Genomic DNA, 17278 nt, shown 5'->3' with positions numbered 1-17278 from the left:
ACATATAATAATCATAAGCCTTTAAAATAGCTAAGCATTACTCATTTAAACTAACTGAAGGGAAGGCTGTTTATTGTCATTTATAAAATAGGAGTCACAAACTATCTGCAAAGAAAGTGGTGCTCTAAAGAACATACACGAAGAGACATTTACTGCTGACAAGCAGAAGTTGTGTTAAACCAGCCTTATTTAGCTAGCCTGTAAATGGATGCTTCCAAAGGGCTTGAAAACCGTCCAGAATAAGCCAAACAATTCCTATTTCATCTCGTTTACATTTTACATCTAGTTAATCAACCTTGATCAGATAATACACAGATGTCCATAGAGATGTGCAGGTAAATCTGGGCTTAATCCAGGTTTACTTTAGAGTAATTCTAAATCCACGGGCCCTGAATGAGTGGGGATTTGCTGTTTGCATCAATGCAAGTCCTCATTTATTGAGCAATTCTATTCTTAGCTCTACGAAGGGGAGGCAGACAGAAAGCCCGGTCCCTCCATTCCATTCCCCTCCCAGGACGGTATTTAACATGCTGCTCCTGCCAGCTGGCGGGCGGCCACGGCAATGGTCCTGTCAGTACTGGCCGAGGAGCATAAGAAACTAAACCATAAAAGGCCAGATCTGCAGCTCGTGCACTGGTGATGGGGGAGGGGAGTGTGTGGCACAGAGTGGCGCTGGTCCAGTGCAGGGGGCACTGGGCACAGAAAAGCAGTTCAGAGGAGTGGACCCCAAAGTTCCCCAAGCAGGCGCAGATGAGAGAGAACACCCAGAAAAACTGGAAACCGATGCTTGCTGACAGGTAAGGGCGTGGGGCCAATCAATACTGCAGGCACAGGTCTTAATGTAAAGAGAGACTGGATCACTGGCACTAAGCCCGGGACCCCCTGCCCCAAATGTTCCTGGCTCTATGGGGGGAAACTACTGAGTAAGCATCCAGAGTCACCAAAAGAGAAAAGGGCCCCTTCTATTCCCTGACCCCCGGTACACTGGCTCCCCAGATTTAAAACTCCTGACCTAAGGAAACAAAAGAAAGATCAGATCAATAAGCACCAGGTCAAAGGCTTTCATGTGCACAACATATGAAGGCTGACAAGTGTACAGGGGCACGGCCTACTGTCCATCAGTCTGCTCTGTCATCTGCCATTCCTTGTCTGTCCTGAGCACCTGCCTCATGGGGGGATAAGGATCTGAGCACGACCAACAGCGGGAGACCAGTTAGGAAGCTAGTAGGTGTTTCAGGAGAGAGAGGACAGTGACATGAACAACACAGTGGCTGGAATGAAGAGAACAGAGTGAACTTGAGAATCAGCCTGGAGACAGACTCAACCCAACACTGGGACGTAGGAGATAGGAAGAAAGGAGTAGATTTAGGATTAGGAGGTCATAGTGACCTCAGGAGGGTGATCCCAGCAGACTCCTGGGGTGTGCAGGGGAGGCTGCAGGGAGCTTAAGGGTCCCTGGGAGTGAGGGAGCAGAATGAGAGGAGAGAGCATTCCCTTCCAGAGGGCTTGGCCATAAGGAGGGGGCAGGAAGAGATGGTAGGGTGGCTAGAGCGAGGCGAGGTGCCGGTGTGGCTGAGATGGGAGAAGTAGAGGTGGAGTGGAAGGGAAGAGAGGAGGGGGTGGCACCCCAAGAGCCTTGGATCCAGAGAGCAGGGGGAGGAAGCAGCCTCAAGGGGAGAAAGCTTGGCCACCCCCAGAGCCTGGAGGGTGAGGTCAGCCTGGGGACGGACATTGCCACCTGCAGGTGTGGGGCCAAGAGCCTGAGCAAGGCCATGCCTGATGCCTCCTAATTCTCAGAGAAGTGAGAGGCCATGACCAGCGGGGTGATAAGCGACCTCAGAGAGTGGGGGAGGGCACTGATCAGCACTGATGCCTTGACCAAGGCTGGATCTTGTCAGAGTCCAGACTGAACCTGTTGGTTGATGTGATCTTCCCGCAATGCCCCGAAAACCAGGTGTGGGAGCAGTGAAGTCGGAAGGCAGCCTTAACTCAAGGTGAAGATTTCAAGGGGACTGACTGGGGGAAGGGTGGTGGAGGGAGAGGGAGTTTTAGGTGCCAGCAGGAGAGGGCCTGGAGTAGCGGAGCTCAGGGTCGCCACAGGGCAGAAAGAAAGCCAGGCGGGGACGCGCAGGAAGAGGGAAACCCTGTGAAGTGTGCGTGGGGTGGGGTCTGGAGTTCTCAACAAGCATGAAGCACAGCAACAGTGTGAGTCCAGGGAGAGAGCAATAAAGTGGGAGTAGGGGAGGCTGTGGGCAGGGATGATGGGTGCAGAAGGACAGGTCCCCTGGGAGATGAGGCCTTGAGGTCCACCATCCTGCCTGGAGGTCCCCACCTTCCCTGTCCCCCACTCCCAGGCTGCCCGTCCCCAGACTCACCAACCACAGTCAGGTTGACCTGGGCCTGCCTGCTGCCCAGCTTGTTTTCCACCAGCAGCGTGTAGCAGCCGCAGTGCTCCTGGCGCGCGGCCAGGATGGTGAGCTTGCTGCCGCTCTCGCTGTTCTCCACCTTGATGTGCTCGCTTTCCTGGATCTGTGGGCAGAGGGTGGGCAGGCACTGGAGACGGGCCAGGAAAGGAAGGGGGGCTGACCCCTGTTCCCCACTCCCAAGGGGATACAGCTGCACAAGCTGTGGGGGGTTGGCCTTGCCTGGACTCTGGGCTTCCCCCCAAGACCCCTCCTCTGCTGCCTCCAGAGCCAAGCCTCCCTGAGGGGTCCAGATCTGGGACAGACATGGGGTGCTGGGCAGGATTGGGGGAAGGAACTCTGCAGTGGCTGCTCTAGATCGGAGTTCAGGAGTATCCTAGTCTTCCTCCATCACCCTGGGATGGGATAGTGGGAGGCCACATCTGAGCAAAACCACTTATAAATCCCAGCCCTATGGGTTCTGACCTCTCTGTGCAGTTGAAACCACAGCCGCTAGCCCCATGTGGCTACTAACCCAAACATCCATCAACTAACAAATGGATAAATGTTATATCCAGACAATGGAATATTATTTGGCCATACAAAAGAATGAAGTACTGATTCGTGCTACAATGTGAATGAGCCCTGAAGACATTATGCTAAGTGAAAAAAGGCCAGACACAAAAGAAAACATATTATAGGATTCCATTTATAAGAAGTGCCCAGAATAGGCAAATCCATAGAGACAGAAAGTAGGCAAATGGTTGCCAAGGGTCTGGGGGAAGGGAGGGAATGACTGTTAATGGGTCTGGGGTTTCTTTTTGGGCTGCTGATAACATTCTGGAATTAGATCATTGTTATGGTCCCACAACCTTGTGAGTATACTAAAAACCACTTTTAAAGAGTAAGTTTAAAAGAGTGAAGTTTATGGTGTGTGAATTATATCTCAACAAAGCTATTATAATAACTTTTAATTACTTAAAATTTAATATTCAGTTCCTTAATTACATCAGTTACAGTTCAAGTACTAACAGTCACACATGGTTAGTGGCTACATACTGGATAAGAGATACAGGACATTTCCAAGAGTACGACAGAGACAGAGCTGAGACCTGGCTAAATGTCTCTGAAAAGGGATGAGAGTCCACCTTACTTCAGACAATGCTGGCCCAGTCATCGCCCAGCGCGAACGTGCTTTGGGATGGTGAAGGCCAGCTTCTCTTCTTCAGCTTTTGAGACCAACCCTCTTTTCCTTCCTGGTACTAGCCTCCCATTTCTGGGCCTTAAGACAACTTGAATGGTTTGGAAATTGAGTAACAGAGGGCTCAGAAGAAATCCTCACACCTCTATAGAGTCTCTGATCCAGTGCAGCCCTCTGCCCCAGGGCCTCTGTTGATCATGTGTCTGGGCACACACTGCCAGTGTGGGATCTCCAAGTTCCTTTAAGAGCTGGGTTGTTCGGAATTTCAAACATTTTCCCATAGGGCCATGATTATAAATGGTAGCTTGATTTCTGGGCCAGCAAGTCAACATTCTATTTAACGTACAGTTTATCTATCCAAATACTCAGATTCACTTTTATCCCTTCAGCATGTGGTAAGTTTAAGCTGTTCCCACAGACTGGGTTCATCGGACTGGCACAGAATCCCAGAGCGCTTACAGGGGCCGAGAGGTCATTTAGGTCAGTGATTCTGTTTTCCTAAAAATCAGATGGGAACCAAGGGTGGTTTCTACTTCTTCCTTCATACTTTTCTCTATTATACCAATAGTCTATAAAGCAGGTGTCAAGAGATTCGGAAGGAAGGGCTATTGTAAGAACTCAGGTGCGATGGAGGGGTGGTGGTGAGTGGGCGAGGGCTCCCCCCGTCCCTAAGGCCCGTGATGAGGAAGGGCGACGCTGCCTCCACTGGAGCATTTCCCGTCCCCCTCGCCTAGAGGCTGTGTGGGTCGTTCTCGGGCCACTCTCCTCTTCCACTGACCTGCTTTCGGAACTTCATCCAGGTGCAGGTGATGGGCTGGGTGCCGGTCACTTTACCGAGCAGCTCCACAGACTCTCCTGCGCGCACCTTCTGGTCCTCGGGAAACTGAGTGATCTGAGGGGGCATGGCTGGAGGGGAAGGGTGAGAGAGCAAGTGAGGAGGAAGGGGCTCAGACATGCTGGTCTCACCGGGCCCTGCTGGCCACGCTGGTCCCTCGCTCCTCTCTCGTCTCCCGGAAACCTCAGGGTAGGACCGAGGGCCATGGCCACTGCTTCAGGACCCGGAGCTGATGGACTTGCTCGGTTTGTTCACCTCTTTATTCCGAGTCCCTCGGATGTGGCCACACAAGTTACATGGCATAATTCTCCATTGGTTGGTAGCACTAGAATTTGTATATTACCCTAATTTTTTGAATCTCCATTCTAACTCCTTTGTTAATTAAACAGCACCTTGCCTTTCAACCTCCAGGTCACCCTGGCTGGGTGGCTCAGTATGGTTCATGTCCCCCAGTGTCTTTCAATGGAAAACAGACAAGGCTCCATATGACAAGGACAGATAGAGCAGAGCATTAAAACAGCACAGTGTGGATCGCCCCCTTAGGGGCAGAGTGAAGGGAGAAGGTTAAGTAGAATTTTGCAGAACGGATGGGAGAGTGGAGACTACTGTGTGACGCGGTCCTTACAGGGGAAGCAGGAGAAAAGATAGTAGTGAAAGAGGCTGGGGACTAAGCTGTGCAGGGGCTCTGGGGGAAAGTTGAGCCTGGAAAATGCAGAGCTTGAACTAGGGATGCAGGTGGCCTCCTGGGGCCACATACCCGGTGGTCAGTCTAGCAGGGCAAAGGAACAGTCCTCATGGCAGATGACTCCCCACACATTGCTATGACCAATTACCTGCTTTCGGAGGTGTCTTGGGGGCAGGTTTCTTTTTCACAGTTGCATCACCTGAAACAAAGAAGTCCACAGGTTACTTTCTGTCAGTTCCGTTTTTCACAGAGCTCCTGAGTCCTAGGAGGATGCAGCCTTTCCCACTGGCCCTTCATCTAGACAGAGCTCTCACTGCTGTACGTCTTTCTGGGGATCTTGTAGGCTCACCCTGAAAACCTTATGATAGAATAAATATCAGTTCTCGGGGCGGCCTCTGGAGAGGGTCCCTAGAGTCTCCATTGAGAGGAAACTGAAAAATGCTTACACCTCCATTGTCCATTTCAATGACAACAACCCAGACTCACTAACTATTCTCTCACCCCAGCTTTCAGGAAACTCAGAAAAGGAAATTATGTCAGATAAACCAACTAAAATTAGCCTTTGGTGTGTATCCAAGGGTCTCAGACTGTGGACTGTGGACTGTGGACTTTCATTTTTTTAATCTTTGTTGAATGGATCAATGAATGACTGAACAAATGAACGAGCTAACCAATGATCTCCTCCATGCTTACCGCCAAACAATTCACATAAAAAAATGACCCAAACAGACCCGTTTTGCAGCACAAACCTATCCGTTGGGCTAAATAATAATACGGTAAATATGCAAAAATAGCCTCAGCTGTCTTCATGGCTTGTTTTCATATTTCTTTCAGGGCTTTGCCTAAAGGCCATGTAATCTATCCAAGTGAAATGAAAATCTACATGCAAACAAATACCTGAATGTGAATATTTTGTAGTGGCTTTATTTATATTACCCAAAGCTAGAAGATATCCAAATACAACTGGAGAATGGTACCTTTATACAATGAAATACTACTCATCAATAAAAAGAAACATACTACAGATACACGGCATGGATGAATCTCATTGGCAATTCATCTCTTCTGCTAAGAGAAGCCAGAATCAAAGGCTACAAACTGTATAATTCTATTTCCATGACATTTTAGAAAAGGCAAAGCTAAAGGGACAGAGAATAGATTAGTGCTTGCCAGAGGTGGGTGGGGGAGGGGTTGGCCATTACAGGGACATGTTTTTGTGTATGTGTTTTTTTAACCTCACCTGAGGATATTTTTTTTTAATTGATTTTTAGAGAGAGAGGAAGGGAGAGAACCATTGATATGAGAGAGAAACATGAATCGGTTGCCTCCTGTACATACCCCAACCAGGGACTGAACCCACAACCTAGGTGTTTACCTTGACTGGGAATCGACCTGCAACCTTTTGGTGTATGGAATGATGCTCCAACTAACTGAGCCACCCAGCCAGTGTGAGGCACCGGGACATGTTTGGAGGTGATGGAACCATATTTTATTGTGGTGGTAGTTACCTGATTATATGTAAGGTTCACAGCACTATGCACTAGAATGGGTGAATTTTACCGCATGTAAATTATACCTTAACACAAAAAATGGGGACAAGTCACTTACCCAATGAGTTCCTCCCTTAGCACTTTATATCAAATATCAATCCTTCACCCCAGCACTGCTTTCCCCACTTTATTTTCTCCGGGGCACTTACCACTATATAACTATGTATTCACTTATTTGTTTGCCCTTTGCCTCCCCCTAAAGTATAAGCTGTATACCCAATGTGCCTGACACGCAGTAGGCACTCGATGACTATTGAATGAACGAGCGGGGTTATGTTAGCATTATTCACCCACAACGCTTTGCCTCTGCAGGTTACAGAGAGGCAGTGGTATGTCCTGGCTTAGGCATGCAGTTGCTCTGCGGCCACAGGTAGGTCAGCTAACTGTGGATTGTCAAGTGCATCAGGAAAATGGGAGAACTGCTACCGAGAGCCCCAAGAGGATCGTATAAGCAGTTGATCCCTACAGAAGCATGTTGGGAGCACAGAGCTGATAACTACCAGTTACGTGGCTGAGCCCAGGGAGAGGCCTGCTTCAGTCAAGTTGACCCTGGTTTGTCACCATTATTGATCTATCCGTCCAACTCATAAAAACTTACTGAGGACCCTGGCCAGTTCGGCTCAGCGGTTAGAATGTCGGCCTGTGGACTGAAGGGTCCTGGGTTTGATTCCAGCCAAGGGCATGTACCTCGGTTGCAGGCTCAATCCCCGGCCCCAGTCAGGGTGGGTGGGGGAGGCAACCAATCAATGTTTCCCTCTCTCTCACTCTCTCCCCACACCCCCCTCCACTCTCTCTGAAAAGCAATGGAAAAAAATATCCTCGGTGAGGATTAAAAAAAAAAACTTACTGAGGGCCTACTATGTGCCAGGAACATGCCAATTAGTACAGACTACTAGCTTGCGTGCTGAGGAGAAAACCAACCAAACGTAGACATCAGGGCTTGTCCTCAAGAGCTTAAATGTCAAAAAACGTGGTCTTGTTCTTTTGCCATAAAGGACATTTATAGGACAACTGGAAAAATTTAACTAAGTCCAATAAATTAGATGATAGTATTGCATCAATGTTAATTTTGTGTTTTGACCTCCCAAATGTGCTTTCATAAGAAACTGTGTTTTTAGGAAATATACACTGAAGAATTTAGGTGCAGAGGATAACATACATGCCACTTACTTTCAAACTGCTGATAATGTGTGGGTGTGGGGGAAAGAGAGATGGAAAAAGAGAGGGAGAGACGAAATATGATAAAGAAAACATGATAAAATGTTGATATTTGAAGAATCTGAGTAAAAGGTATATAAGATTTGTATTATTTTTGCAACTTTCCTATAAGCCTGAAATTATTTCAAAATAGAGGTTGAATAGAACATTTTAAAAATGAATTTATCCAGCCAACATGACATGGTTGCTCACATGAGGGAGAAAGAACATACACTGTGGGATAAGGAGATGGTTAGGAAGGGCTCAGAGGCGGGACATGGGGAGGGCCCGAGGACTAGAGAAGATCTGAAATAGAGAAGGGAGAAGAGCTGTCCCATAGCTCAGGGGCAGGGAGTGGCTCAGAGCTGAGAGTCAGGGTGATGTCTGGGGAGGGTGGCCAGAGCACAGGGCTGGGATTAGAGAGCAGTGGTGTGAGAATAGTATGACAATTTAAATCCAAGAAAATTAAAAGTTCAGCTCCTCAGTCACTAGTCACATTCCAAGTGCTCTATAGCCACATGTGGTTAGTGGCTACCATACTGTGCAGACACAGAACACTGCCGCTATCACAGAAGTCCCATTGGACAGTGCTGGTCTGGGGTGCCAAGTCTGGGAGTCGGGTCTTTGCCCTGAGTGGTCAGGGAGTCCACACAAACAGCAGTCTGCCTGGGCCAGAGGACATCTGGACATCTACAATCCCTGGGGAACAAGGATACCCAATTAGGAGGCTATTGCCATACTCTTGGAAGCAACTGGTCATCTAGGCCCAGCTTTGGTAAAGGTGGCAGAAAAGAAAATATGAGTAAGAGACACAGGGAAAGTTTAAAAAAAATTAGGGCTAAATAAAAGAGAGGTACAAAGATTCCTTAGAGAATTCTCGCTTGGATAAATGGGGGAAATGATATTGATAGATTTTGGAATTTGGGAGTAAAAGATGAGTTTGGCTTGGTCCAAGAGAGAGTGGTAGATGAAAGAATTTAATCTGTATGTAGGCAAAAACTCCATATCAGAATTCAGAGATCAGAGAGAGGTTGGTGGAGACTAGAAGTGAAAGATTTCAGGATCAAAAATGCAATCTGTAATGGAAACTCTTGGGGTGGGTCAGTTCTTTGGAGAAAAGAATGCAGTAAAAGATGAGAAGGGGCCAATGTCTGATCCCAGGCGATGCCCACAGTGAAGCACTGGAGTGAAGGAGAGAGTCTGTGGGAGGACTTTGCGAGGCAGAAGGAAGACAGTCACTGTGACCAAGGGGGGAAGACAACAGGCACTGGGAAGTGGGCTTCAGGTTTGACCAGTACCGAGTGATGGGTGGTGCTGGAGAGGGCAGGTGCAGTGGGACAGGGGTGTCAGACGTCACTCCAGAGGATATTCTCAAGGAAACAGGTAGGGAGTCAACTAATCCATCAAGAATTCTGGAGGTGAAGGGACAGAGAGAAATGGGGTGACAGAAGAGGAAGGTGCAGCTAAGGTTTCTTCCAGGGTGAGAGAAGAGTGTGAGGCTAGGAAAGGGAGAGCTCAAAGGTGCTAGACAGGAAGAACATGAGAAAGGCAGATCCCTCGGGAGTGGGTACTGGATGGAACATGAAACAGCCATGACTGGCTGAGCCAGGAAGCCCCTGTCCCTCTTCATCTGGGGCTGCTGGGAAGGGAGAGGGCACAACTGGAAGAGAGAGGCCCTCGAGGGAAGAAGAAAGGCTGTGACCATAGCCAGGATCTGACCTCCTGTGGAGGAGGAAAGCCATCTGGTCAGAGGAACTTTGTGGAGGACTGTTGTGGGCTTAGTTGTGTCCCTCCAAATTCATACGTTCAGCCCTAACACCCGTACCTCGGGATATGACTGTAAGATAGGGCCTTTAAAGAGGTAATTAAGCCCTAGCCAGTTTTGCTCAGTGGTTAGAGTGTCAGCCTGTGGACTGAAGGGTCCCAGGTTCGGGCCAAGTGCATGTACCTGGGTTGCAGGCTCAATCCCCGTGCCCGCATGTGGGAGGCAACCTATTGATGTGTCTCTCTCACATCGATGTTTCTCTCTCTCCCCCCCTTCCACTCTCTCTCTGAAAAGCAATGGGAAAAAGTATCCTCAGATGAGGATTGGGAAAAAAGAAAAGAAAAAAGAGGTAATTAAGTTAAAATGAGGCTATTAGGGTGGGTCTTAAGAAATTTGGACACAATAGGAAGGTCATGTGAGGACATGGCAAGAAGGGAGCCATCTGCAAGTCAAGGAGATAGGTAGGCCTCAGGAGAGACCAAACCTGCTGACACACTGATCTTGGACTTCTAGCCCCAGAACCATGAGACGATACATTTCTGCTGTTTAAGCCACCCAGTCTGTGGTGCTTTGTTAGGACAAATGAATGCAGCTGTGTGTGGGCCTTGGGGCCAGGAGGGAGGCTGACAGCCCCTGGAGTGGTGGACCAGGAGTTGACAAGGAGGTGCAACAGCACAGTGTGAAATCAGATGATGCCCAAGCCCTGCCCTATACCAACTATTCCTGGCAGCCCTGAGTAAACCTATGTGCCAGAGGTAGAGTCTGAACTAATATCCATCTTTCTGTGTTACAGTCAAATGGAATTGAAGGCCGAAGTTTTATGTTTGTTCTTTAAATTTGGAGCTTCTGATGTTTGAATTGGTTAGCATTTGAAACTGGTTTGGTTCTTACCAGTAAAACCAATTTTAAATGTTAACAATGTTCTGTATCCTATTCTATATATATATATTATATGACCATCTGCTGCAATCCATTAATTGTACTCCGGGCTTAGAACCTAATTTATGGATTGGAAAGTAGGGTCGCCTGATTCTAAACCGGGTTTCCCGTAGAGAGCTGGATTCTGCCTTGTTTCTAACCCATGGTCCTTTCTCTCATTTGGTTTTTACCCAACCAAACTTAAGCAGGGCACCTCACACTGTTTCCATTTCATGAAAAAGGAGGTGGGTTTGCATAAAAGTCAGATGGCTTGCTGGATTCATAAAAGCACATGTGGCTGAGTAGAAATACATTCCCAACCCAAACCAGGATCTTCTCCCCACACTGCTGCTTGTTCCCCTTTCTCCCAAGGCCCCCTTCCCACCCATATCCAGTCACTAACATCTTCAATTCCATCAACTAAATACCTCCTCGGTCTGCCACCTTCCACATCCCCACTATCACCATTCCACTCCTAAGTATACCACCTCCTAGGCCCCAACCTAACATATCCATCACTCTGTGGCCAAAGTTTTCTTTCTCAGATGCAGGTCTGATGTCATTCCACTGTTCAAACCTCTCCAGTAACTGCCCACTGCCACTCGGGATCAAGTCCAACTCATCTTACAAGGCGCTTGGAGATCTTTAATTTCCAGCCTGCCTTCTTGCGTTCCCTTTTGGGGAACACCCTCACCCATGCCCTTGACGCTCAGTATCAGTGGTTCTCAAAATCTAGTGCGCGCCCTGCTGGGCGTGGCTCAGCGGCTGAGCATCGACCTAGGATCCAGGAGATCGGGGTTCGATTCCTGGTCAGGGCACATGCCTGGGTTGTGGGCTAGGCAGCCGATCAATGACTCTCTCATCATTGATGTTTCTATCTCTCTCTCTCCCCCTCCTTTCCTCTCACTGAAATCAATAAAGATGTGGGTTTAAAAAAAAAAAAAATCTAGTGCGCATTATGATCACCTGGGAAACTGCTAAAAGCACAGATTCCTGGTCTTCCTGGGATGCCAATGCTGCTGGTCCCTGCACCACTTTCTGGGGGGCACTGCTCTCTACACTGAATGCCGTTCAGTTTCTGCAATACCAGGCTTTTGCCATCAGCTCTTTGCTGACTGCTACACATTCCACAGGCAAGTCTCAGCTCATGGATCACGACCACCAGGCTGGGTCCCATGCCCTTCCGAGGTGGTTCTATCTCAGCACCCATCACAAGGCAATGCAATTGCAGAAACCTGCCTCAACATGCATATATGACGGCAAGCTCCCTGGGGACAGGAACAAGACCTACCTTGCTCACCTTCTGTATCATCAGTGCCTAGCACAGAACCTGGCACATACTTGAAAAATAGCTGTTAAAGGCATGAGTGGAACCCCTGAGGATTTCTGTTAACCTAGGAATTCCCAAGAACACTCCTGGGCTCTGATGCTGAGACATAGGTCCTGGAGCTTGAATCCTTGTGCAACGTTCCATGAAAAGGAGAAGCCTCCTGGCTTACCAACCAGATGGAACCTTCCAGGTGCTGAACCTTCCACGTTAGACAGGAGAAGGGGGCTGGAAGGAGTGAAGCAGTCCAGTGAAAACATCATGGATCAAAGCTTTGAATGTGGATGCCTCCAGGGAAACCTGGGCAGGGCTGGAGGAGGCCAGCCTGCAGGTGCCTGCATAATCTATCTTTTGCTTCTGCCCCAGCCTGCCCAAGTCCGAAACTAGTCCTAGCCTCATGAACCTTCTGTCCTGGCAGGGAGGAGGTCAACAAGCCAAGAAGATTCCAGACTGCTCAGTCTGAAGGCAGCTGAGTACATCTCTCCAGGGACTCAAGGGCAGAAAGACAAGAGCAAGCATTTGGGAGAGATATTTACAGAGCTTGAAGGCGGGTCTCACAGGGTCAAAGGTTCTGAGATAATGAAAAGCAAAGGAGAATTAGGGAGGTGGCCTGAATAGCCTTGGGTACGAGAAGGTCCCTGGATCTCTGCCTCTCTGGGGACATTGCCCTTTTTAGGTAGTTAACTAAAAATAGACATCAAAATCTTCACAATTCCCAAAATCAGCATTAACTTTCTGCCAAAGGCTCCCAAAGGGGTCTCGGACTGGATGAAGGGTGCAGGGAGTGCCCACCCTACAGGCTGTGTCAGAGCAGGAGGGTGGCAGTGAGGACCTGGGGATGGAAGGCTGAGTCCCACTGCCCTGCACTGGGGCAGGCCCAGGCTCCGGGCAACTTGACAGCCACCACCTCTCCCCTGCACACACCAAGCCCCTTCCAGTTCCTTACAGATTTGTGCAGAAATACTGGTTGTTTTCCCAGAATTAACATCTCTGGGCAAAGTTCCTGGATGCATCCCCCCATAGCAAAGGCTGCCACATAAGAAGATTCCGGAAGAACACTGCTCCTCTTGTTACCACAGACACCCATCCTCAAGCCCCCAGGACACGGAACGCCAGGAAGGTTGTGAAAGAGGCAGCCAGGCGTAACAGAGAGCAGTGCCAGGGTGGCCTGCCGGCGTCCTCCAGGGGAGGACCCTTCCTGACATTTAACTGGCTTGTAGGAGGCAGTGGGAGAGCCAAGAAGGAGCTGTGGCAGCAGCCCCAGGTGGGTCACATGCATGGCAGAGTAGAGGACGGTGGTAGGCACCATTGCTCCTCATAGACCGATACTCTGGTTGGGAGTAAGTGGGAGTTGGTACCAGCTTTCAAAGACATTCATGGAAATACCCCAGCTTCTCTCCACGTCGCACATCTTTCACTGCCAGGTGAGTTGATGCCAAGTCTCAGCCTCTCCAGCATCTCCTTTTAGTTCTTGAATCCTATCAGGATTTAATATTCCCTATGAATGACCTGGAGAGAATATTTAAAAGAAAGATTTGATTCTGGGGTAACCTTTCAGGAAAACCGGACACTGTTTTTGATATCCCAAGATGCTTTCAAGTTGGCATGACTTTTGGTTTCAAAGAAAGACACACATGGGAGGCCAAAGCAGAGATATCGACAAGCTTCATATCTGGATGGTCCATCGTGGTGACTGAAGCCAAAGTGACCAGTGGCAGAGGTGCAGCTCAGACCAAGGCCAGGCATGGAATACAAAGGGGTGCTCCACCTGTGTCTCCCCAAATCCCAGAAACATGGTGGAGGCAGAGGCCCTTAAAGCCTGGAAATTCATGAATCAATTTGGAAACTCAAACACTTATTATGTTCCCGCTCAGGCCGGGCACAGAAGATTCAGAGGTGGACAGGCCCTGGTGCGTGTCCTCAAGTTATAAAAGTGCCCTGTGGACGCCCATCTATCTCTTTTCCAAAAGACCATCAGCTCTGCAGACTGATAGGAAAAACCCCGAGTCTGTTACTGCGCTGGCACGGCCTCATCTGTATTTTCTAAAACCATTTCTTAAGCCCCACTGATGTCTTCTTCCCACAAAGTCCATTCAGATTCCTTCTGGCTAGAACACCTCAAGCCTGGGCCTTATGCTTACGGCCTCCTTCCTGTCGGGATGTCCCTGCTGCTGTGCAACAAACCCATGTTGGCTGTGGCTCTGAGCCTCACACATCAGATGGTACCAAGGGAGTTAGCTGACCTCACCTGAACTGTGTCACTTCAGAAAAAGCATTCCAATGAATGGCCTGATGTCAGAGCTGCAAAAACCTGGGATCAGTCGGAGAAAGTCTGCATTGGCAGGCAAGGAAGCCAAGGTCCAGAGGTACAAAGGACTTTCACCAAGGCCAAGTGTTTAATTAGTGATAAAACCAAGACTTTTGTCCCCTGCTCTCTAGCCCAGTGGCTATCTGGCCACACCCTGTGCCTGAGCTTGCTGCCGCTCCACACCCTCTCAGCTCAGGGGAGGAGTCTTGGATGCTTCTCTCGGTGCACACTTCTCTCTTATTAGTTCTCCAAAGGTAGGAGACAGCCTGCTCTGGGCTGGAGGAGTCCATTATGTTCCAGGAGTGATGCCATTTAAATACCCATCAAGAAGGGGAAAACCAGCCAAAAAGATATTGGGACAATCAACAAAAATCGAGTATAGATGTGGATTAGATAGCAGTATTGGCTCAATGTTAAGTTTCCTGATTTTAATAAATGCATTGTGGTTCTGTTCCTAGATACACAATGAGTATTTAGAGGTCAAGGGCATGATGTCTCTAATTCATTCATATATGGAATATATATCTATAAGATGAACGGTGAATATCTGTATGAACATATACATAGTATATATGTATATGAGCTCTAAGATATACTGTAAATATATATCTGTATGAATATATGATGAATGGCAAGTATGTATATGAATATATACACATGGCACGATAAAGCAATGAAACAAAATGTAAATAATTAGTGAATCTAGGTAAAGTGTATTCAAAAGTTTCTTGTACTATTCTTGCAAATTTTCTGCAAATTTGAAATTATATCAAATAAAGGTATTTTAAAAATTCTCATTGAGAAACCTGCAGCAAACACCCTGACAGATCTCAAGATCCAGGGAAGCTTGCCAGCTGCCCCCCCTCCCCCCAGCTCCAATGACAGTCAGACCTCTGCCCCCAAAGTGGGCAGACAGAAGTGCTGCCCAGGCCTGTGTGGACAGTACAAAGTGTGGCTCTGAGGCTACGCCAAGGCACAGGGTGTTTGCTGTGGCAGGAACGTAGAGCAGGGTTGGCCTCACAGTTCTACAGCTTACTAGCTATGAGACCCTGGGCAGGAAAATTTAGTTTTCTAAATTTTCTAAATTTTTAAAGGCTTAGTTTTGCTCACCTGTAAAATGGGCACAACTCAGTAGGGTGAGACTTGCCTGAAGTGACATAGATTGAGCACCAAAGAAGATGTCTGCTCAGTACGTGCTTGTTTCGTATGACCTGCAGATGATCCTCTGAGTCAGGTGTCCTCACAATATTCATTCTGGCATCTGTGCAGTTTCTCCCTCCAACAATGTTATCATTCCTCTTCAACCAAACCAATTCTCCTCCTCCGTAGCCTGGCCCAGAGTCTCCCTTACCCCCAAATCTTCCCACTCCACCCCACCTCATTCCTGTGCCTGTGAGTGGGTGTCTGGCAGGTTAACTCACACTCCTCTCACCCTCCTCTGGGGTTGGGGAGACTGGCTCAGCCATGGCAGGGCTCCCGGGGCTCTCAGGCCCCGCTGCGGACAAGTGCTGTCCACTCTCACACCTGACAGCTCACTTATGGGACTGAACGTGGGCGCTGCGGAGGGGAGGCCTGCAGAGAGGGATCTGGCCACAATCTGTTTGACAAGAAAACCACTCAACCTTCCCTCAGTCGCAGGCAGGAAAGATGGATTTCCTGGTTAGATTAGGTACTTCTCAGCCCTTAACAAAAATGAACACACACACACACACACACACACACAGCCAGGCCAATCAGGGACACGGGTCTCTGGGCTTTCTCATGGAATCAGAGATATCTGGGACTGGAGATGGCAATGTTAAGAGAAAGCAAGCAAGCTGCAGAGGTATACAGATTGTGTGATAAAGTTGCATATGTAAATGCAAATGCACAGAATAAAGTAATTGTGAATCTATTTGAGGTGAGTGGAATTGGGGGTAGATGAAAGAGGCCTTTCACATTGTACTTGGTATATTTCGATACTGTTTAAAATGTTTAAACAAGAATGCATGTATACTTAACTTATGCAATTAATAAATAATACAAATTATCCCAAAGTGAGAAAAGAACTGCAGTGCAGGCCTAAAAGACATCCTCTTCATTTCTTATCACTGGGCAGCTGCCTCCTCAGGTGCCTCCAGGGAGTAACAGGTGGGGGGATGGGGGCGGGGGTAGATGGGCCAGCAGAGGAATTCCAAGTGGCCACTCTGCACATGGAGACACATGTGTGTCTGTAATTCTAACATGAAGGCTCTCTACACAGAGTGAAATTCCCCTTCAGCAGACAAGCAGTGTCTGTGGAATTAATCCAGCAGTGAACGTGTTCATTTTCGAGAGAGATGAAGCACTTTCTGCCAGTCCTGCCCCTCCCACTAAGCAGCACTGCCCACTGAGCATTCCTGCTCCCTCTAGAGGGGTAAGAACGAGTCTTCCAGCATCCACACTGCAGAGCCAAACACCTTGCTCCCTCCCTATAGTGTGGAGGCTGGGGTAGGTGACTGAGATACTCTGAGGACCGGGGCATGAGTCGCCCGGAGGTGTTCACACTTAATGGAAGGGGTAGAGGAGACCCCTTCTGCTCCTCAAGACCAGCAGCGCAGGGGCCCCAGGCTTTCCCTGGAACAGCTGGTTTCCAGCCTGACCTGCCGAACACTGGAATGGCAGGGAGCTTAAACAAATGCTAAGGCTTGGGTCCCATCCCCAGAGATTCTGATTTAATTCACCTGGGTGCAGCCCCAGCATTAGTGTTTCTGAAAGTTCCCCAGGTGAATCTACTATGCAGCCAGAGTGGAGAGCCCCTGCCCCAGAACCGCAAGATGACAACTTGGTGGGAGTTTTCCACAGCCCTCTCTTCTCGGGGCAAAGAGCCCAGGACCGGTCTGCTTACTCTCCAGCTTGTTTTCCTCTTTCCCAGATCCCCTCTGACCCCCCCTCACCTCCCTCAGGACCTCACTGGGATGAATGGACCAGAGCTGAGGACAGGAGGCTGCTGACATCCCAGCTTAAGCTCCATGCACTCCCGCTGCGCCCCCAGGAGACTCCTGTTTCACAAGTACTTAGTGCTCTTCTAAGATCTGGCATCTTCTGCTCACATTCCCTGTAACTAACAGA

The 17278-nt window shown here is 48.7% G+C and overlaps 1 protein-coding gene and 1 long non-coding RNA gene across 6 annotated transcripts in view; one reads left to right on the top strand and one right to left on the bottom strand.

Moving 5' to 3' along the window:
• Positions 1–17278, bottom strand: part of MYLK (myosin light chain kinase) — a 230189-nt gene that overhangs the window by 43603 nt on the left and 169308 nt on the right. For all 5 annotated transcript variants that reach the window (XM_081138328.1, XM_081138327.1, XM_081138330.1 and 2 more), the window contains 3 exons: positions 5272–5322; positions 4382–4509; positions 2376–2529 (listed from right to left, as the gene is read on the bottom strand). In XM_081138328.1, the coding sequence (XP_080994454.1) occupies positions 2376–2529; positions 4382–4509; positions 5272–5322 (333 nt within the window). The remainder of the gene's footprint in view (positions 1–2375; positions 2530–4381; positions 4510–5271; positions 5323–17278) is intronic.
• LOC308557668 lies at positions 747–17168 on the top strand. The gene is made up of 3 exons (XR_013998873.1): positions 747–797; positions 6986–7043; positions 17082–17168. It is a non-coding gene; the product is annotated as an uncharacterized lncRNA (long non-coding RNA).

Source organism: Miniopterus schreibersii (genome assembly GCF_964146895.1).
Source record: "Miniopterus schreibersii genome assembly, chromosome: 5".
Classification (NCBI taxonomy): domain Eukaryota; kingdom Metazoa; phylum Chordata; class Mammalia; order Chiroptera; family Miniopteridae; genus Miniopterus; species Miniopterus schreibersii.
The sequence above is the reverse complement of the archived record's forward strand: the minus strand, read 5'-3'. Positions and strand labels throughout refer to the sequence as shown.